The sequence below is a fragment of the Apostichopus japonicus genome, chromosome 16 (assembly GCF_037975245.1).
Source record: "Apostichopus japonicus isolate 1M-3 chromosome 16, ASM3797524v1, whole genome shotgun sequence".
Classification (NCBI taxonomy): domain Eukaryota; kingdom Metazoa; phylum Echinodermata; class Holothuroidea; order Aspidochirotida; family Stichopodidae; genus Apostichopus; species Apostichopus japonicus.
Genome location: NC_092576.1, coordinates 40458033 through 40482033, shown reverse-complemented (window position 1 = coordinate 40482033; position 24001 = coordinate 40458033). Strand labels below are relative to the sequence as shown.

At 35.1% G+C, this 24001-nt stretch overlaps 1 protein-coding gene across 1 annotated transcript; it reads right to left on the bottom strand.

The window, feature by feature from the left end:
* Positions 1–3154: 3154 nt before the first annotated feature.
* On the bottom strand, positions 3155–22635 carry LOC139982940 (uncharacterized). Its single transcript, XM_071996153.1, has 12 exons — positions 22445–22635; positions 15122–15202; positions 12692–13006; positions 9514–10167; positions 8864–9202; positions 8652–8765; positions 7978–8027; positions 7433–7454; positions 5440–6956; positions 4590–4795; positions 4213–4289; positions 3155–3551 (listed from the first exon to the last, which is right to left on the bottom strand). Exons 2-12 carry the CDS (start codon positions 15180–15182, stop codon positions 3427–3429), a joined length of 3480 nt encoding a protein of 1159 aa, XP_071852254.1. The 5' UTR covers positions 15183–15202; positions 22445–22635; the 3' UTR covers positions 3155–3426.
* Positions 22636–24001: the final 1366 nt, after the last annotated feature.

The window sequence follows — 24001 nt, the reverse complement described above, 5'->3', positions numbered from 1 at the left end:
CGACAAGCGATAGTGATGAAGGGGCTTAATTAATAACGAGGATCTATATATTAGACTATATCGTTGGTATCACAACGAATTCAGTTTGTTGATGAACATCTTTGTGTATTTGTTTGTGGTTTCATTTTCGATGTACTTATATGAAGAACGTTTCCTTCATATGTCATTTTATGTTAGCAGGCCGTATGAGCAATCTGTCTGGAGTAAATATAGTAATGTTAAAAAACGAATACAATTTTTATTTCCAAAATTACACTTCATTAACTAAAACCACCTCTCGTGTGTTTCACTCCGAGTGACTGGCGTTACTGTCGGAAAACCTACAAATGCTATGATGTATATATATCAAGCAGGAAATGGTCACTCTATATGTTGACAGTTACTACTACAATTGAGCCCTAAGCTAACTTCGCCCCAATTCATATTTACGATGACGTAATATAGGATAATACAAATACTTAACGGTATGTTTTAAAGCTTATTTGTGAAGTACCGCATTTTTGTAGGTTCTATTAGACATATATTGTAATATGAACGGTTCGAAGTAGAAAAACAGTTTCCCAGCTTGTAATTACAATGTATGGTAACCTACTACAATTATGAATACCACAGCTTCTGTCTATTGGTATGAATTAAGAAAATCAACCGGTGAAATTCTAGACATTAATGAGGGTTGGATTATGAGATAATACAGAACATTCCAATAACCGTTCTTGCATCGCATTTTACTGCAATATTGAAATAATTACAACTAACCCTAGAGATAACTAGTTAATTACACCTGATGTTCCGTCACCGGATGATGCTAATTATGGACTACTCTAACACTTTATGACAGTTAATTCATGATTCCTTTGGTAGGTGTATGTTCCTTCGACAGTCATCTTAACACTGCATTATACACATCATCAAATGACCACGTGGTCACATTCGCAAACATGATGACTGTATCTGCTCGTTCGTTGCTTCCGAAATAAATTTATATTTTTGTCATCTATCAGGTTCTTTCCTGCCTGACATTTATTAAAGTATATATGCTATCTCTATATTGAGTTTCTCAAAGCCGTAGCTTTAATGAATTTAAAAACATGTCAAATAAAATTATCATCATAAGATCCGTGATCGTTATGTATCAATCCAAGAACTTGGTATATTATTTACCTCCTAATATAAGAGTATCATTAAATAACATAAGTAAAGCAAAACATACGATTGGTAAAAAGAAATCGGCATACAGAAAAGACGTACATCACTAACTAATGTGATGGATGTACATGATTCTACATCCATGTGATAAAGTAGAAGTATCTTACATTGAGGCTCGATGCAACTTCTAGGAGTACTATCGTAGAGCTCTGGACTTGTCTACTATCAGTACCCCGTAGCTTAATTGTCTCGGAACACAACCTGGGTAGACTTAATTCATCCTGAACCTAGGAATACAAATGTAAAACAAAACACAGGATGATATGTGCAGATTGATGTTTTAATGCGAAATTGATCTATTTGACCGTCCATTAAACAAGTATGATGCTCTTGCTTACGTAACGTTTATCACGACAACAGCTTGCAATCATCCTAACAGGTTAAAAAGGGTCATAGATGGGAACGTAGCTAGAATTATACGTTTTTTAAAAGGATTTTTCTTACAATTACTTTTCGCATGTGGGGGCATCATACCACTGGTTACAAAATCCAATATTTATGTGAAATTCACCTTACACAATACATGCTATTCAGTGCTTTCAACCCTTGTGCAATAAATTGTCTGTGTAATATACAGGACAACTTTCCTCATACAGAAGCCCTCTAAACAGTTACCTACGATATGTAATGTCTTAACAAAAGCGAATTTTATATCGAAAAAAAATGTGATCAACGTATCACTGTTTGGCAATTGAATTTCATTAGCTGTCGTGGTTTTATTTTGTTTGGCAAAGCTTTGACCAACGTTTTTTGGATACATAAGTACCACGGAGCGTCAACCTGAATTGAAACGTCGGGTGTGGGGGGAGGGGGTTGCTGATGGAGGGTGTTATAGGAATAAGCATAGATGAAACAGGAGTCTGCGAGCGACTTGGCGCAAATCCTTTAACTGGCGGGGACCGGGTTAAGAAGTCCCTGAATTCCTGAATTGATATGCCAGTGACCAATATCATTTAACAAAAGTCACAACTGAAAAGTGATTAGACTTAGTTTAAGAAAGACTTATCTAATGTACATCCGAGTGTAAATTATGGCCCCTATCATGATTAATCAAATTGAAACTTAAACCCAATACTGAAACATACTTAAAATGGGTACACAAGAATCAAGTCATTTAGTTATAGAAATGTCTACAAGATTCACACACATGGTATCATAAGTACATTTAAGAAGCACTATTGGGTAACTTATAGGAGATATAAAGTATATAAACGTAACCAATATATTTATGAATCGTAATTTTACATAAGTTCATGCAGGTTAAGTCTGGAGAGTTCTCTAGATTTATTGTTCTTAAAAAAACTGCTGAAAAAACGCTAATTTTATCCGCGATCGTACAATACTTGATGAGCGGCTAAAATTAAATGTTGTGCTCGTTTTGAACGCAATTCCTACAATGCGTGCCTAGAATAGTGAGATTGAACAATACTAACTAATGAAATCAGAAGAAATCGTATGGTAATTTTGCTAAACTAATTGAAACAGAGCATATTGTCCAGGCGTTTACATTACCTTAGGGCTACTTTCGTTTAGGAAGTGGAAATCTCACGGGGCAGCTTACCCCTCCCCTCCGCTGGCTACGGTACTGCAGTTGGCATCAATTGAATTTATCACAAATAAACTATATATTTTGTGAACATATGCTTATAACTGCTGAACAGCCGTACGCTATAAATGCAATCCGTAATTCTTATTTCCACCTAGTTGAAAAGTCCTATCTTTCTTTGGGAGTTGCACGGATGAGAATAAAACATTAATAAGAACTATACTCATACAACAATGTTTGAGCTCCCTTTATGAGATACATGAGTCATTGCAGTCAAAGTCGAAGTCAATTTGTGTAACACAATTAAACAGGTTAAATTGTTCAACCTCATGATATAACATCGAAAATAATTAATTCTTCATCAAAGGGATATCAATCACCAAAAAAATACCGTTCAGAATAGAACACTTTCACCTTACGTTAAAAGCCAAGAGAACTATAACAAATTTGTTTACCCACTTTGTATTTGTTTTTTGTATCCAGGAGAAAACAAATTGTTCTTAATTATTGGGTGGGGGTGATACGTTATTTGTATCGCATATTTCATTCTTATTTAGCTATGAAAATGTAACATCTGAACTTTAAAAAGCACTAATTTATCCTGGTTGCACTTGATATGTAAACATATCATGTAAAAGCGCAAAACCAATATTTCTGTATCAGAAACAATTAAGTTAGATATTAAATATTCTGCCGCAGTAACTTACGGTAAGTACCAATGATTCTTGAGAGTTGCGGAGCTTCCATGTGCCTGTTGAGATGTCTAAACTAAATTCATGCTTGGATGTTTGCCACATGACTGGAAAAGACGAAAACCATATCACTTTAACTACATAAAATATTCCCAACACTTCCGTTATAACTATGAAATATTTAGATGTTTTAGAATGCTGAAGATTTTCCTACCAACTTTGCAAAGAAAAGAAATATGTAGTTAACTTATCTGAATAGCTAAAAACTATTTCAAATAAAAATTTGAAAGTAAATGTGTACTTCTATTATCATTTTTTTTTAATTTGCCAATTTTGATTAAGAATGAAGTGCTTAGATGTTTAGAATGCTTAATATTTTTTATTAGCAACTTCGCAAACAAAAGAAAAATCTGGTTAACTTATCTAAAATAGCTAAAAACTATTTCAAAAACAAATTCAAACTAAACGTATATTTCTATCATCATTTTATTATTTTTATTGGCATAGTTTGATTAAGAATGAAATGGAAACAATTTTGTTTTTCATGAGCATACAATGTTGAGCATGCAATGTTGAGTAGTTACTTCCTTTATAAGTCAAATATCATATCATGCTAGTTATACTTGCTTCAGTTACCAACATTAAGCAGCTGCACTGGCTGAGTTTTGTGTTTTTTTAAATTTGATACTTCCGCTTTCTTTTATTTTGTTAATTAAAAGTACTCTGAAATTAACTGTTCTGTTTTTGTTTAAATGAGTCCGATCATACCTTGAGGATGTTTTGATTTCAGGAAAGAAGATAAAAATTCCATAGAAAATGAAAGTGGTAGCAGACAGTCAACGAATCTGAGGGCAAAAAAGGAAGTCATTTCAATATAATTAAGCGATATGAACTAGTGTATAGTTCAATTAATTTGTTTTTCGTTTATACAAGACTAGTTGAATATATTGTCGAATAACTCGGAGTATGATGATTCTATTGACGTATTGATTCACACGTACGTTACATTTTATTTATATAACATTTAGTGAGATAAGCAACAAATATGAGTTATTATATTTCAAAATTATTATTAAAAGTTTACATTTCTACTTCACCGAATGATTTAAGATCAGAATGTCTTGACGTATAACATTTGTACTTACATCAATTTCGTTAGCTTATGACATTGTTGTGCATAACTAACCACTCCTAGCACTTGGTCATTCGTTAATTCTGTTCCCTTTTCTGATCTGATTGTTATCTTCTTAATTGTCGACAGAACTGGAATATGAAACCCAGATTCTAGACTAATACCTTCGTCACTGGCTTCGGAAAGGCTCTTATCCAGTAATAAACAGGAGATTGGAACCTAAACGAAAATGTTTGCATGGAATTAATTATTCATACATAGTGATGACAGCGGTTTAAATAAATACTACTCTTCCAATTATTTTTATTCAGCCGATACATAATTAAATATAAGTTTAATTGTTTCAATCCAGGTATATAATATTGTCGTCACCTGGATTGTTTCGCAAATACGTTTATTTTCATACTGATTCAAGACACAGCGTCCATAATGAAACCTAAAAAAATTAAGAATAACGAACATAATATTGAATGAATGTGATCTCAAATAGCTGCCTTGGAGTATCGCTTTAGTTTATATGTACAAAGTAAAGTTTCCTCAGTAAAATATAATCACAGAGTACATATATTAATCAATGTTCTTTAAATAAATGCATCTACATTCAGTACAGTAGTTTACAACCACTCTGAGTTTGGTGATGTGACTCTTGCCAAAGTAAGAACGTGGACTGTATGGTACTATCATCGTATTTGACATTCTTAGTATTCAATAATGAAGACATTTTGGTTGCTGATAGTTCGATCGTCTACTGTAAACATGCTTCCAAGGGTTGATTTGATGTCCCTCACTTTTAGTTGGGGGTCTACATTATTTATTAGCGTCCTAATATTAAATACAAACTTGACGAATCGTAACTGCATTACCTGCTTTTTTGATGCAACATCCAGTATTTGAAGTGTCGATCTCTGCAGTAGTTTGCTCTCATCCTTACTAATGGTCGTAACACTAGACAAAACAAGATCAGACACTATTTTTATAAATCTGTCAGTTTTGTCTTCCTGTTCTAGCATGCACAAAATTGCGAATTTTTTACCCTCAATCTCATTCTGCAAGTATTGGATGATTTTTTCCGCTGCAATGTTGTTAAGACCACACGCAAATCTGTACACATATTGTAGATCAAAAGGATCTACATTCTGCAGAAAATTGTGAATAGAATCAATTCGTCCACTTGCTAATTGTTCAGCAACGTAATGAGCAGCGTACCATTCACAAAATAGTTTGTGATAAAAACGAACTTCTCTTTTGTACTGAATATGGCTTTGTGGGTACAATGTATCTGGAATATTTAGAATTTCTTCTTCCACTAAAATTCCAATACGAATATATTGATCGTAAAATTCATGTCCTAGCTGATTGCGAAGCTGCTCACGATCCCAAACAATTTTCTGGTTCTTTCCACTCAAAGCTTCAAAAGCGATTTTATCAAGATCTTTGTGTTCATTTTCCATAAACTGGAACTTTTCTACGTTTTCGTCTTTCATTTTATTTCTCATGTGGCTGTGAAAAGAAGCTATCATGAAACGGAAGAAACTAGTTACGGAATTTAATGTCACAAGTTGTACTTTTTCGTGCGTCATGTGTGCAAACATGACAAAGAAGAGTGGGACTTGACAGAGGTCATCAAGAACAGGGTTTTTCCGCAATTTTCTCATAATGCTATCAACAGCTTTTCCACATTTTCCAATAACCGCCTTTTCAACATACTTTCTGCGCGCCTCTTCACCGAACCCTGTAAGCCGAACACGATCGGAGTGAGGTGCAAGTTCTTGTGGTACACAAGAGGGTCTTGTCGTTAAAATGACGTTAAATCCCTGAAACATATTTTTCTTCATGATGTGATAAATGTCTGTTCCTGTACTTTCTTGATCGGGATACTCATCAAAGCCATCAAGTAAAACCAACACGGATTTCATTTGATTCAATAGTTCGTTTATATCTTCCTCACTGATATTTGAATCCCTCGGTAGAATGAATTGTCTAATCGCACTAAAAATCGATTTAACTCCTCCAAGTTGCCGTAGACGTAAATATATAATAACGTCTACTTCCTTTAACGGTGATGTAGGGATGGATTTGCACCAGTCATAAAGTAACTGTAAAGTCAACGTTGACTTGCCGAAGCCAGGTTCACCTTCAAGAATCTGTCGCTTTGTTTTTAAACAGTTTTTTTTTACTAATTCTTGATAGGATAACAATTTATCCCACTGTGCCTTTCCTTCGGATAAACCTGTCATATATCCAATACCGCCCTCAACAAATACCTTGTCCACGCAATACATCCTATCTTTAATGTAGGGGATTGGTTGCACAGAATCGTACAATATTTCATAGTTTGCTTTTAAATGTTCGATGAAACGCTCAGCTTTCTTCGAGTATTCTGTGATAAAAAAGGTTAATGGTTAGCAATGTATATAATAAGTTTCAAATATATGGACTCGTTAAATAAATTTGAAATAAAATGTATCAAACTTAACCCTTTCTGGCGGGCAGCGTCACTCTAAATTAACCAGACTCTTCACGATAAAGATTTTAGATAAATACAAAATATCAACTTATCCATCAGTGACATGTGTTAGATATCCTTTGGTAGAACTACATGACAAGTATCATTAACATATCATCCACCAGAATAGAGTGTGTCTATGTGTGTATTCATAATTTAGCGATAATGCGCAGTATCTTGGAATCACGTAGGATTACATAATTGTTACTACAATACAGTGTTTACGATGTTAGGTGCTTACAAAATGTTGATCACATCACGACAAATTACATGTTCTTTGTTTTGTTAGTGTAATGTATATTACCAATCAACGATGTTAAAGTCAAGTTAATATTTTCTGCAACACATACCATTTTCCAGCATTGGGATACCCTGTGAAAAAGAAAAAAACATACCACTGGTTTTAATATACTTTAAAACGATAACATAAAGTCTTATATTTTGCATCAATAATACTTCTCATAGCGATCTCCTCTTTCTACGTTTGATTTTTATATACAGCTAATTGTCTACAATTCGTTGAATTAAATGGAAGCTGTGTAGCACTCATTGTACTGTTGCCGATATGATGTATCTTTTTAGCGAAGAATGTATACCGAAATATTACACAATATGACTGTTGGTTGCAAGAGGGACAACAGCAATAATTCCGACAATGTCGAATGTGAATTTATCGCATATAGTTATATATATCAAAATGCTTCAGTGTATAATAAATACTTGCTTACATCTTTAGATGATGAAAGCGACAAGACAGTCTCATGAATATTTGGTTAGTTACAAATCAATTTCAGTCAAGAACCGCGAAAAGTGTAACCTAGTTTTCTTCTTGAAGAATATAGTGACAGCCTACTTCAGTTATAAAAAGAAAGTACATTTTATTAATAAACATTACCTCACTTTCTGCATCACCATCCTTAATTCGTTTCATTTTAATTTTCCTCGCTGTAAAGAATACAAAAATGTATTAAAAATCCTGATGTAGAATGTTGTGGGTAGCTAAAGATGTTGTCATGGAAAAAATCTTACTTGACTTGCATGGTTTGTGTGAATGTTTTACAACTAACAATTGTCGGTAATTCTGAAGTTCAGTTCTCGAACAGAAATACATGCAATTATAGTGGATCAATTTGACCCCAAAGTAATTGTGCAATGAACCCTGCATCCTCTGTTCTATTTATATAGAAAAAACACATGAGAAAATTAGTATAGTTTATTGGAAAATAATTATCGTTATCGTTAATGTTTCACTATAATGAAATCATAATCTTGAACAAGAGTTGTGCAGTGTTCAATCTACCAGAAAACAACTTTAAGACGACTGTTTGTGCATACGTCATATGTGTTTTGCATGATGGACACGTACATTCATTCAATAGTAAAGGAATTCAGTATCACAAAGTTTTCTGTACATATTATAATCCCTATAATCATGCTTCCTATGTTGACATATTATAAGTACGTCTAGTATTCTATGTTAGTATGCATTTATGTTGTAGTTGAAAAATAGTTATATACACATATAATCAAAATATATGTAAATCATGTAACATTAATAGTATTATGTACCTCTTATTCTGCATACAATCACCACAGCGACTGTGATAATGATGATGATCATTGTGACCAATACGGCGATTATGGTTGTTGTGGAGGTGTTTGATCTCTGTTCCGTGGGAAGCACTGTAAATAAAACAACAATACGGAATGGTCATAAACAACAAGTAATCATGGAAACACTTCACAAAGCTGCGCATTTAATGCGACGTGTATTAACTTACCATTTGGAAAGAGCAGATCAATCTTCGTAGAAAGACTGAATAGTTCAGCATTCTCTCCTACAGCGCGACACTCTACGGTAACTTTATTTTGAGTTGTTAGAGGAAAGTCAACATTAACCGTCAGAGATATATCATACAAGTCACCCATCTGTGTCTCCTTAAATTGATGTTGTGTAAAGTCAATGACTGTTTCCTCTCGAACGGCTCTCCATTCAAGAGCCACTTTAGGTCTTATTCCTAGCACCGAGCAAGTCAAAACGTCCTGAGGTTGTTTCTCCAGGACGCAATATTGCTGGTGATTACATCCATCTATGGCTGGAAAATTTGGAGTTGGATCAACTGAAAGGAAATGATACATCAAATATATTATATATTTGTATAGCCTATTTGGTGTAAGATTTCGAGTGTTTAATCCTAGAACTATAACGAGGTCGAATGGTATAAAGAATGAAGGAATCAAACAATCTGCCCAAACGAGCACATATATTGTAATACGGCATTCCACGAAAACGACTTTATGTAGCATTAAGCATATGTATAATATTTAACAAAGTATAACGCAATTTGGGAAACGTATATTTGCAAAGACCCAGTGGTGATACAGTAGTGACTGAGAAGCATCAAAGATAAAATGATATAAACCATCGTACCCATCACAAGCACATCGTACAAAACCACGCCTCCACTGACACCGTTATCGTGAACACACGCGTAGAGTCCTTCGTGTTCTACCAACGTGTTCTGTAGAGAAAGACTGCCCTCATCTTTTAGCTTGTATTCCTTGTTGCTGATTATTGTGTGATTAATATTCTGAAAGATGCTAGCATACAGAGTTTCAAAAGCATATTTTTGAGGTGACCACTTCCAAATGACTATATTAAATCCAAGGTCTTTACAGGATAAATTCATCGGTGAATGGATCTTCAAATATTTTCTAATGGGATTTGCCAAGGAAGTGTAATCAATCTCTTTTTCAATCAAAATAACGTTTTCTTCTCCCACCATATTCAGTGGTACACTATCCGCTCGGCAAACCAGAAGACTTAAAACAGATGACACCCCGAAAGAGAACGTCGTTGTAACATGTGATGTATATGTTACATTATCAGTTGTGAAATTCCTGTAGTTTGATGGTAGGGTGTGATCGCCACCATGAGTTCTTATCGTCCAACTCGAGTTGACTGCGGGACGGCTATCTCTGACAAAGCAGTTTACCTCAACGGAATCGGCTGTCGACCTGACACAGGTAGTACCGTATATATTTGAGCACTCCTCGATGACGGGAATGGTTATAGCTGGTTTCACTAAAACAAAAGAACAACAAAGAATACCATCTCATGACTGAAAGTTAATTTTGGGAAATTTTCTGCATTTTTGGGTTACAATTTTATCCTTTAGCAGATCAAAACGTATAATTTGGGGACCTGTTTATGTATGAAACAGGCTATGTAAATGATTCCATATCAAAGTTTGAGCTAAAAAATCATTTATTAAAATGTTAACAATGTATAAATCATGTATCCAATGGGATACACAATATTACATAATGTTGTACAATATAGTTACTCGCGCCTAACAATTTAGATCAATGTACAGCTATTTGCTACAGTATACATTACACAAGTATGCAGTAGTATCCCGCTTGTATTGAGACCTACGCTCTGCGGTGCACCTGATGACCTTACTATGGAAATCAAAGAGAGACCCGACATACACAGACCGTTAAAGGAAATGAATTTTACCATTATATCCAAGAGGGTTAATACATTACAGTTCTTTCTTGGCAAAACATATCTATAGGAATAATACAGCATTACGCGATGCCCCGATGGTGTCAAATGAAATACAGTAAGATGTAAGCTAATAATATTAGACACTCTTTACCATCTTAAAGGAAAATGTTACTGTACCGTTCTGATATATATACCTGTATGAATACTGTGACACTAACAGTGGGACTATCGCTCCGCTTCAAATCTAAAAACCTACCTACTGAAATATACGAGAGACACGACTTAATCACCATAACCGGGAACAAAACTGTTTTATCAAAGCCATTAAAGACATAAATTTACCGGTATGCATACAAAAAAAATACCGTTTTAGGTAAGTTAACGATTTGGTACACTCTTCTCCGTTTAAAAGATTTAATGAGTTGTACTATTCGTACAGTGCTAAAGTGCTTGTTTTATTCTTGTCCTCAATTGTTCACTAGACCTGTACAGCTTGTTCTGCTTTCTTCATTTCTAATTTAAGAGTATCCGATTATGCAACGTATCCAACTAACTTGGATGTATATTTTAGGAACACTGAAAAAGCCTCAGAAAAGGCGCAAAAATATGAAGTCACAATTTCCTTTTCTTAGAAGAAAGTAACAAGTCCCCAACCTGTCAACAAGTTAACAATATGCAAAAGGAACCCGCCTACTATACCCATCGATCAAAACTTACCCCCCCCCCAAAAAAAAAAAAAAAGAGTGCAACGAACGTTAACTGTGAAGCCCCTTGTTGGCACATGTCGGAAAGACTATCAGTAATACTTATAAAATGGTTTTCTATCTTACTTTTGCCAAACTGCAATTAAAGCTACACCAAAAAAAGAAGAAGAAAAATGTAGTGCATTCTTTCGCCAATCTTTTAGAGATAACTTTATTAACCATTAAATAGCACGCATATTTAATGATAGAAATATCAAAATAAGTCTTACAAATGGCATTTCGCTTATAGACTGCAAGCGTACGATATATTAAACTAGAAAGCCAATTGTCTTTGTGACTCCTTTTCATACAATTTTCTCAAAATTCCACATATAACTGTCTGACTAAAGTAGAGCAAGTGATTTTTTCTCCAGATTTTTTTTTTCTGCAGAATTTAGTGAAAGCCAGAAATGATAAAAAAAATCTAGCTATTATTTGTAGCAATTCCTTGTGGGCGTCAACCAATGAGGTCACTTGTAAGGGTTTTACAGTATAATTTTTCTTTCAAAATGAATCAATTTCCAGGAAAGAACAGGCTTCATATGTGAAATATAGACACATAGATGTACAGTATGAGCAAATGGACATTTTTTTTTGAGAAAGCAAATCGGCTGTCACCTACCATCCCTTTAATAATTCATGTTTCTGAATAAGAGTTACATGACATTGTTTATACACTTTGAAACATTTAAACATCCTACTGCTGGAGCTTACATCATCTAGTATAAACCATAGAGAATTTGAACAATTTTGAGACCTTTTAATATATTTGACCTATTGACCCCTTGATGCTTAAGCCAGTAAAAATTGCTAGGTCCATTGTGAGTTTGTTTGTTTAATGCAGATAACAGCAAGAAATATCAACTCTTTGAAACATATTCAATATCTTGAAGGACTGTATGTTTTTAGAGTTTTTGGAGTTATCATGTTAACAAGGATTTGAGACTTCCTAGTATGAAGTTCAAGAAAGATCTACGTTTTGAGTTAACTTGTTTACAAAGTTTCCAAGCTTTGGTCTCTTTCAACCTCAGATGACATTTGACCTTCGGTCGAAAGAGTAGCGTTTATTGTACTAAATAAGACAGATGCACCTACCAAGTATGAAGTTAATCCACCATGGTATTTGTTTTATTTAATGTTTTACAAGCAAGTGCTACTTACACATACCCACATACACACAGGGGCAAATTGCAAATACGACATAGTTACGAAAATGTTCATCTACTTTGTTTACTACTGTATTGTGTGGGAGCGGTTATTTGGTAATGACTGCGAATGTCATTTGTTATCACGTATTTCCTTTCCGTTCTGACACTTCATGTTTAAAATGAATAAATATCAAAGCTGCATACCGGTTGTGTGCACACATATCTTCGCAATTATTAAGGCCGAACTGGAGATTGCCGTTGATACTCGGAATACAGATTCGTGGCTCGCGGTCACGTTATTTATAAGTAACGATCCGTTAGGATAAATATCATATTCTCCAGATTCGTAGCCAACTCCACTTTTCTCGCCATCATGGAGTAATATGGTATTCCCTTCATTAACATTTCGCCAAGCTACAAGTGCCAAAGAGCTTCCATTACAGGAACACGGAATGAGTCCCACTGAACCAATTTCAACATACTGTGTCTGTGTGCATTCTGTAGCATCTACCGAAGTTGCTGTTCGAGGGGAAAAAGTAATGCGCAATGTGTTAGTTCTCGAAGACGGCAATGATTTTATTTACTTAAAGCGTTAAATTATTCAATTACGAAAGGACAAAATCAACATATTAAAGAACACAGAAATCCAGAGGAAAACCCCTCTCAGCGGTTTCTTGCATTTAAAATCATTACATATGCAACAAAATATTAGTTTGCAGGCTAGCAACGGCTGAGGTTTACACTGCATATGAAAAGCAGTATAAATCTACACAAAGTCAGTGTTTACATGGTTTGATGACAATAGGAATCATGTGACATATTACCACAACGATGAAAGAAAGTCAGAGGGCCATTTTTGGTTGTTCACAATTTGTATTGCATGCGCTCTTTAACATAAAAGAGCTAAATTTGCCTTTAGTTACCGTGGTGAGATCCATTTAATGTTATGATCTTTGTTGACCTAAATTACTCTTGACCTTCACCCAAAATAATAGAGTTATTGCAACCATTACAAGTAAGACATGCCAAATATGAGCTATGTGATGTAACCTATCTTGGCATATCGTGTTTACATGGTTTCAAATGATTTACAGACTGTCACATATGAACACCCAAATGAAGTTTGACCTCCACGATAAAACAATAAGATCATTGTACTGCTTATTGGGAAGCTACATGCAATACAAGTGATCCAATCAAGTTTCCTATCTGGATATATCGTATTAAAAGATTTCAAATGTTGACACCTGGCGATCTTAAATGAACTCCAACCTACACTAAATTGTGTACAAACCCTACACTCCTTCTATCACGCTATTCTACCATGCATATATCAGCTCATAATTTTATGTTCAGGTTTTGGAGATTGTGAGACTTTCATTTTTGCCCTCTAGTGACCCCAGATGACCTTTGACCTACCTAAAACCCTGTACTCACCATAGAGAGGCCACAAACAAAACACGAGAACTGCAGAGGTTACTAACCTTTATATATCTTCTCATACACATACGCACACGCAAACACACGCGGAAAAAAAGCAACCCCATACACGCAGACACACACCCGACTTGACTGCACTGGTGACTTCCTGCCTTTGGCAAAAACTAACTAGAATGCAAAATGCACTTGGATTCGATAGGTCAGTCTACTGTACGTGGCAATGCATACTTCCACAAACAATAATAGGGGTCTGGTTCTCAATTTGATTCATCGTCCCAAAATTATGAAGTATCCATGATTCCTATCTTGAGTAATCATGTTTACAACATTTCAGAGATCGACATATGGTGACCTCGCATGAACTTTGATCTCCACCAAAAACTACAGGATTCTTGTACTTAATATGGTAAATCCACATACTATACATGAGAAGTATCTATGATATCTTAAATGAATATCATATGAGAAAAGTTTGACCACTGGTGACCCAGATGATACTTGACCTCTCAAAAAAGAACCCCCCAAAATCAATATAACACATCCATAAGAGAAGTATCCGTGTCTCGTATCTTGCGATATCTTGGTAACAATTGTTTCAGTCTTTGACATCTGGTGACCTCAAGTGATGTATAATCTCCTCACAAAAAAATTATAAAGAGTATTCATACTTCCTATGATGAGATGTAATGTTTACAACATTTTCAGCGTTGAATTCTGGTGACCTCAGATAATCTTTGATCTCCACCAAAAATAGGTTTCTTCTACTCACTATATTCCATCCATATGCCACGTATAATAAAATATCTACGGTTCATAACATGATATATCGTGCTAACAAGGTTTTAAGTATGTAACCTTTGGTGACCTCAGATAATATTTGGCCTCCACCGAAAGCAATAGGGGTTTTCTACTCGATAAGTGTCAACTGCATGCTACGTATGAGAAATATACATGCTTTCAAAATGTGATATCATGTTTACAATATGGGCGTCATTCATACATACACACATACCCCCACATAGTATGCATTGGTTTCTTTTGTCATTGAAACCAAACATGGGAGTATGAAAGACATGCACGTTTGCAAAGTACTGTGGTAATTCATACCTAAGCTCTTACAATGTACAGCCACTGTAGTATAGCTGCTAGTATGTAATTAATGCTTCTCCACTTTTTCGCTTGATTACAACTCACCTGACGATAGTGCAAGTATTATCGCGAATGCTAAACAGAGTCCTGTGTCGAGAATCGCCATGTCTTTTCATACGTCAGAATCTAAAAATAGAATGAGCATACGTAACTGTGACAATTAATGAAACGTTCAATTTCGAGGTTACTAGTTATAGCGAAAGGCCAGTGTGTATGTCGTTGTTTATCTTGCCAACCGTTTCTCATAGAGGTACCCAGTAAAAAATGACGGTTTAACCGTTCATTATCTATACTTGGGAAGTGGAATGAATATAGCAATACATCTTATAGATCTCAGAGTAAGAAACTGTGATGCTGATATATATCGTGTTTATTGTAAAAGCGAAAGGCCAGTGATAGTAGGTTATATTTTGTTTATTCTGTAGGAATCAAAGGGAAAGCGAAGAAAATGAGAAAAGCGAACTGTAAAGCTTTTAGGCATAGTATAGCAATAACTGGGAAACTGTTTTACACCATAACCAGTATGAACTGATAAAACACTGAAGACAATCGTGTTATCTCGCAGTAAAACTCGTTTCATAACGATTCTCAAAGCTCTTTAAAGCAAAGGAGGCAGTTTGAACTTCCCAAAGTCGAATTAAGAATGAAGGTACAGAGAAAAATAATATTTATTACGTGGGCTGTAGAAATTGTAAAATGACGTCACTTCACAAATGTTAATATTTCTTTGGTATTTTTCGGAATATACCATTTATGTCCCAGTCATCACAACCTTGTGGGATAATGTGGGTTTACTAGGAGAACATGGGGTTAACTTGGGTGTGAGCTACCATGGAGTACTTAGTAAGGGCTCGTGTGGTGCGTGGTGCGGGTGGTGCGTGGTCTACCTTTGACATTCCCGCTTTTGTCAACTGTTGGTTGTATGTGGGCGACAAGTTGGTTAGTTATTTTGGGTTAAAGTTTCCCATGTGGGATTTGCCATGAGTTTGAAATGAGTATATCAGTGTAGGTATACCAAGGGATGATCACACTAATTTCCATGTGAGTACAATAGCACACGGCCAGTGGATGTGAGGATATCGTGTGATTGGATCTTGGACACTTGTCTGAAAGTAGAGGGGTATGTTTCTTGGGCCCCGCCAGGCTACCGGACTGCTGGGGAGGGGTTCATACCCAAATGGAGTCATATTGCCACATTAGACAAATGCTCAGTTATTGATAAAGACTGGTATACATTGGAAGTTGACTTGATCATGCTGAGGTTAAACATTTCTTGAACATTTTTCTTGCGCATGTTTGTCAATTAAGTCTACAAAAGCTTAACCTCATTAAAGTTCGAGAAATTGTTTCATTATTTATCTGCAGGTAGCTTACATTAATGCAACAACCAAGATGCCATCGTTGCTGTGTATAAGGTGATGATGCAAGTGCAAACACACAACAGGATTTTGGATAGAAATTCTCAAATGTATTTCTTTGTACACGTTCTGACTATTTTCAGCTATATATTTGTTCAATTAAAACACCGCAATTCAATTTTTCTGGAACCTTGAAAACGTCGTTAAACGTTTAACATGCTTCCGTAGATAAGTTGTGTAATCCCAGCAGTACATATCGAGCAGTAAGAAAGTGTTTCATTTAACCAAGTTCACCAAGAAACACGAAGAGGTTCCGTTTCGTTTACTATTCCGCACAAGAATGCTCTTAAAAGTGGCTCACAATTCAGTGTATTTTTTTTTTAAAGAATTTCTTACAATCTGGAAAATTAATTGGACACTTCATTGCCTAACGCTAAGACCCTATGTTAATAGCAATGTGGGTTGACGCTTTTGGGTGAGCTGTTGATCTTCAATTCGCTTCTATGTGTACGCTTCCCAGTGTATTTCCCCAGGTATAAGCATGCAGTAATGTTATGAGGTGAGTTACTTCGGCGCTGAAACCACTGTAGTAGTTCTAGTACAGCTGTTTTTTTTTTTTTTGCATGTATGTAACTGATGTATGTATCTATTAGCTGTGATTGTAATATGGTCTTGTCATGTTGTGTTTTGCATGTCAGTTCCAAGGTTTTATGACATCAGACATGTGTGCTAGTGTAGTGCAAATGCTAAGGATTGGATCAATATGAAATGTTAATAAAATAACTTCAAATGGAATTAAACTGGAAGCTTAAATGATTTAAAGTTTGAAAAAGGATTAATGCATTAACTGAGTTCCCACTTGTTGTGTAATGGTAGTGATAAAACTATTTCGTAGTGAATGAGGGACTCATTGAAATATTTCTGAAAACAAACATTTACTAGGGGGGGGGGAGGTTATATGTTTTCTATTTTTTCTGTAAGTTCTTATTTTAGAAAATGTCCTAACCATTTGATGAACCCAAATTGTATGAAGTTTCAGGAACATGTATGGGCTACGGGTATTAAATGGCAAAGTGTGGGCTGCAGAACTTGGAATCTTATGGGTTAAGATTGAGAGAAGAGCTAGGCTAAGTCTATATACTGATACAGTTTACCATTTCTTGCTGAGACTGTGAGGGACTTAAACCTTAAACCAGTCCGCATATTCCGCTGTTAACTAATTGTACATAACATACTATTACACCTCAGAGCATGTGACACTCTACATGCAGTATAATTCAAATACAGACAAACTTACGAATGCAAAAATACAGAAAATTAATAAAAGTATAAACTGTAATTGGCTGAGGAAAAATTAAATAAAGAATTCAGTGGGCCTAACTCATATTATAATAATATGTCTTTTAATATTTCACTATCTTATATCATCTGTGTATAAAATATGTGTTCGGCTTGCAGCTGGAGTGTGTCGATTATTATAGGGAGGCAATCTTAATACAACATACATGGTGAGCTTACTCCTAATTTTGGAGCTTTCTAAGAACTTTGCATTCAGCATTGAAAGTAATCACTCCATAGCTCAGCGTTTACATAGATGTAACGAGACAGTCTCATTACATCTACCCTATAGACTGTAACTAGCAAAAGTTATCCATGTACTAAAAATACAGCTGAAGGGTGCTTTATTGTTCCAGTGGTAATGTTCTGGATGCTAAAAAAAAATATGTAATAAACAAAGCAAAGACAACACACTATTTTCAGTGTTTGTTAAAAATCTCAGTACATTGTTAAAAGATGTTTGCTTGAAGGATGTAAATCGACCATGTACAACTATGCCCTGTACTACATGTGATATGGGTTGTAATCAGGGGTGGCTGCTATTACACACAACCAGTCTGTATTTGCTCTGGTCAGAGTGTAGGGTATTACAAGTATGCGGTGACTGAACTATTTGAAAGAGATTACTCTGTATCCGACCACCTGTGGTGGATTAGTGGTTGAACTCCTTGATCCGTCAATGCTTCTATGACCATTACTGTGTATAACAGACAGAGTCTGATTCACCACTTGATCAATGTTAAGTTGTTTCCCCATGATTTCCCATGTGAACTGACCTTTCCAAGGGAATGAATCCAAATATTATTTAAAGTTGTTCACTCTTATTGGTCTTAACCATCTCCCACATTCCTGCTGATTAGCGTCATTTTATAAATGCCCTTCAAGGTAGGCTTAATAAAGTGATAATATATCATCGCAGATGATTTCACTGTGTATCGTTACCATATTTGTGAAGAAACCAGCAATAAATCATAGGTTATACAGGTGAACACACATTGATAAGCTCTTAGCGTGTTACTTGCAGTGCATACTGCATGAAGTTTGTTTAACGAGTATCAAATTTCTTGTCATATTAATGTCAATTTGGTGAAAAGGCTGGACATTCAGGGGTTGCATCTATTCTTGGGGTTATAAGGTGGAAGACACACAGAACATAATTTACAGGGCCTATATGTAACTTTCCTTGTTTGTAAAAGATAAAGTTAAACTGAATGGCCTAAGCTTATTAAATACTGATTTTAGTGTATTTGTCGGCCAAAAGGTCTGACCTTAACATGGATGCTCGCCACACTCTTGCCTGCTCACAAAAACTAAGCTGCCACGTCGAGGTTGACATAGTAAACACGTCGCGACGTTTTGCGACGGTTCCCGACGCGAATTTACACTTCGACGATTTGCGACACTTTTATTTCGAAGAATTAACAGATCTACCCGACGGAATGTTGTTAATTACACCCCATTGTAGCAAGATATTATATCGATCAGTTTACAAATAAACAATGACAAGAGTCTCGGAAAGTATTATTCTAATTCTAATTCTATTCCAAACATCATTAAAACAGCATTTCCTTTTCATGTTCCAAATGTCGTAGAAAAATATCGGATAATCAAATAACATACATTGCAAGGATGTACACCAAGATTTCCAATGGTGCTTGTCATACAGTAGTAATGTTGTGTCGATATTGCCAATTTCGGTTTTCACATATACCCCATATTCCAATCCAAATATCGGCCACAAACTGACACCGATATATTTAAACAGCCAGAACGACAGTCAACTCCCACTTTAAGTTATGCATTAGTATACGTAAAGTATCAAAATTATAATCGGTTGTCATAAGTTATTACCGTTTATACTACTCACAAACAGTAACCACTTGTATAACGCTCCTGTTAACGAGTCCTGTTAGTAAATAAGTAATGCACAAAGATGTGTGTATTCTATAACACTAATCTTTACTTCGTTTTTAAATGAACGATCATATGCCCCACCAAGCTGATATGCATGCAAAACTGTGTGCTAGCCTATCCTTATTGTTATTTTGGTTGAAAGTTGCGTTACTCTGTTTGACCAGCTACGTTGAAAACTTAAGCTGCAAGTATTATACGAAATTTGTCACATGGAGCTACATATTTCTTTTCAAAAATGTTAAAGTTGAAATCGTGTGATGAATAAAGCTGATCTCACGTAGAAGAGAAAATAGAGTATCATGGCTTAGAACTTTTTCTACCCCTTGTGCTTAACAGAACCAAAATGTACAAAAGTGTTTGTTGTTTTCATTACTGGGTAATCAATGAAATGCATGCAGCTCGCAAAGAAGCAAGTTGTTACAAATTATGGCTTTGTGTTTTACTTTAGTATAATTTAGTGTCCATGATGTTTGTCGTTAAACTATGATTAATTGTTGATGTGTTCCTTGTGGAATTGAATCTTGTAAAGAAATAAACTATGATGAACAGATCTGACTGTAATGCTACAACATCAGTATTTTGCTTTGTTTCAAAGAACATGTTATCATAAATACTATTTATAAAACAACTTTGGATTTGCTCTATATAGCTGGAAATGTGGGTAAAAGGGATAAAGCACTCTTCATAATGGAATATTTGTTTTGATAGTAACTTTCATATCATTTATTTATATCAAAATCATAGAATTATGTTGTTAAAAGAGCTGAATAAGAGATTGCTCATGATCAACAGAAAATATTTAACATAAAGAGAAAATTCCACAAACTTGTCTTTTTAAATAGTTTACTATTTAATTTTATTCAGATAAGATGCTTACTTTTAGTGACATACGAGTCATGAAACCAAACCTGTGTGAAATATGGGACGAAGATGTAAAAATGAGTCCGCATTTTGGGTCGATATGGACCCAAATAATCATTGAATTAAAAAAAAAATAGTACTCAGCCATCTTACAACCTATAACATTCATTTATGTATTGAAATGTAGCTGAGACCATACGTTTGTGTATAAAACAAATAAAAAGGGGGTAACTGTTTTTTTTTTAGTGGGTGGGGCTCAGGGGTCAAAGGTCAATCTGAAAATGACGTAATTTGGCTAAAAATCAATGTTCGCATAAAAAAATCGTGACAGAAAATAAGAGTTGAACAAACCCCCTCCCCCATTATATTTGGAATAAACCCTGAGCATTTCAGCAATGTATCTATAGAGAATTCTGAAAAAATGTAAATGTCCTCAAAATTTCCTGTAATTTGACACCAAAATCGTCCAAACCCGTTCATTTTTGAAAAAAATTCTCGTTCCCGAACGCTTCAACCTAGGTACGTGTTTTCTTTTTTTTCTTATTTTAGATATTTAGGCCACTGTCTTATTTGTAATTGATAGTTATGACATAGCGCCCTCGCATTCCTTTGTAAATTTATCGCAACCGCCGCTGTTGCGTAATACTGTGCCACTGATCTGTTAGTGTACAGCTCAGTGTACTGTACCTACTGTACACTTGCAAATAGGGCGTGGCTGCACACAGCTTCCCCAAATTTACTGCCCAATAGGTCCTAGAGATGTGGGACGATTGGTCAGATACCGATACAATTGATGATGAGGACCAAGACGTTCTGGTCGAACCAGTTTATCAAGATTCGGTCCTTTTTGAGGATCCAGAAATTAGTTTTCAAAAAAGGCTAGGATAGGCTTAACGTTATGCCAACGTTAGGCTGTAATTGTAGAAAGTAAACAAAGAAAACAACATTTGTACTAAATGAAATCAGTCATAACTCTGTCAATCCTCAACAGATTTCAGAAAAGTTGGTATCATCTGAAAGAGCAACCCCAGAAGAACCTTTATTATATATTTTGAAGTCAATTTTGAAGTCATTATTGATTTTATTGTATTTTGGTGTTTTCCATTTAAAACAAAAGTCCTAATTTGCATATTATTATTTGAATATAATTTGCATTTTTTATAAATTATCAATTCCACATTTTGTTCCCTATTGATCTAAATCAACTTTCTAATAGAGAAGTTGTCCCTAACCTTTATAAGCCAGCCCTAACAAGATAAGTGCCCCCAGACCCTAATTGTTTTCCCCACCCCCCATGCGGAAAAGGGTCCCTTTTTTTAAAAATACTCAGATAAAATGAGTATACGTACTATTTATTCTTCAGATCTGTATCAAATTAATTGTACGTTGATGGTAATATAACCGAAATAATGTGCATATGTTGCAGAGTAAATTTAAACGTTAAAATTGGTCATTCAACCCGTATTAATCTTTGAGCAAGCTTTGCAAGAAAAAACCCATCTCCAAATTGTATCTATCTCAGCATTTTATTTGTCACGAATATGTGAAATTTACTTTAAATATAAAATTAACTAAATTGAATTATTAAATTAATTAGTTCATATTGTCTTTACATCTTGGACATGATCATTACAGCCCTTTTGTGTTCTACATAACATGTGTTTCCACATGTGTGTCTCTGTTAGTGTTACTTGTTATAAGTAAGACCGAAAGCAATTAATGAAAGTCCTTAGTTTATTTTTGATGTATCGGATAAGTTGTCAGATGAATAAATTCATTTCTTCAATCCCTTTTCATGGTAGGATAACCTCATTTTACTCACGTGTGGACTTTTATGATAATTTTGATATGCCCAGCCTTAGAAAAAAAGGAGAATAATGAACATACAGAAACTTACCTTTACTTACGTAAGTTGTCCGATTATACTTTGATAAAATGTATAGACAATGGATAAATGTAATTTTTCTTGTCAGTGTCGTTGATCCACGGACGCGAGAAGATCCAGGTATTGTAACATATCGAAGGTTTTGTTTTCGATGAAATATCGAAGTTTGTAACAATTTAACTGTCGTTCAATAATGTCCTTATCATAGGACGTACACTACCACAATATCTTAACTAGTCGCATCGCTTCATAAACACCATCTGCTGCATTTCCGTAGTCAGTTTTTCTTTTAAATTAACAGTGTCTCCAATACCGTTGAAGTTACATATTCCGAAGAAGAAAAACCGTTTGTCAACGTGTCCACAATTATATATTTAGGCAAATCAAGGCGAAAGCATCCACAAATAATTGTTTACAAGTAGACTCACAGAGTTCCCAAAACTTTTCCAAACTTATAAATACTAATTAAGTTTCTTGAGGTATACATATCTTTAGAATTATAAATGTGACCCAACCAGTTTGTAAGTAAATAGTTACAAACAAATAGTGCTAACCTCACCCTTACTAACTTTCCGATAATAAGTTTCCTTCTATTCATACGGAGCTCAAAATTCTGAGCACTACGAACAAACCTGTGGCCATGTAGGTTAATGATTCGCTACTGATAATTTGCAAATTACTAACGCTATGCAATGGTGTGTGATAATATCTATCGAAACAGGTGACGACTTGTATGCTCAGTTTGATGACGCATATGGAATCTACTATTTTCGTTTGGGACTGGTTAACATTTTCGTCGGATATTCCTATGAATTACGATTACGGAACCATTTCCTGTGATTAGATATAAATATCATGATATGCAGCACGTGCGACCGCCAACAGTGATGCAGTTATTTCTCTGACAAAATACAAACAGTTTCAGACTTACATTACCAATCCACCTTTACTCGATCATTTGCAAATGGTGAGAACTGATTGGAACCATACAAGAACTAGTCAACCGTGACGTTTGACTTTTGTTCAGCCTCGCAAGCCTCAGTAGAAGAAAAAATTACAAAAGACAGTTGTATGTTTACCAGTGATCATGAACTTTTGACACGTATTTCAAAAACTAGCTAATATGAACTCCACAGCTAGAATTCCATTAACACACGAATATGTTACTTTATTTGGCTGTGGTCATATAAATATCGCACCACAATTAATTGCTCCCAGTTACTTACACAATAAAGTCGTCAGTTTCCAAGGCCAATAGAGCGGTAGACGTTCTTAACCGACATGCTCTAACCACCATATGATGGCTAATGGCTAGGGTTATCACAACACATTCAACTTTTGCCAGGATGACCGTTTAGATTTTGAGCTAGAAAAATACAACGTTTATCATAGTGCTCCCCGTTTTATCTGCCAGCTGTCGCTGTGGAATCTTCTTGTTTCACCCAAAAGTTCTAAAATACCTTAAATCACATTCAATGCTCTAGTTAATCGTGATCGTCGTTTGTTGATCTTTGTTAAGCCTCTCCAGCCTGAGTAGAAAGAAATACAAAATGCATTTTCACCAGTGAA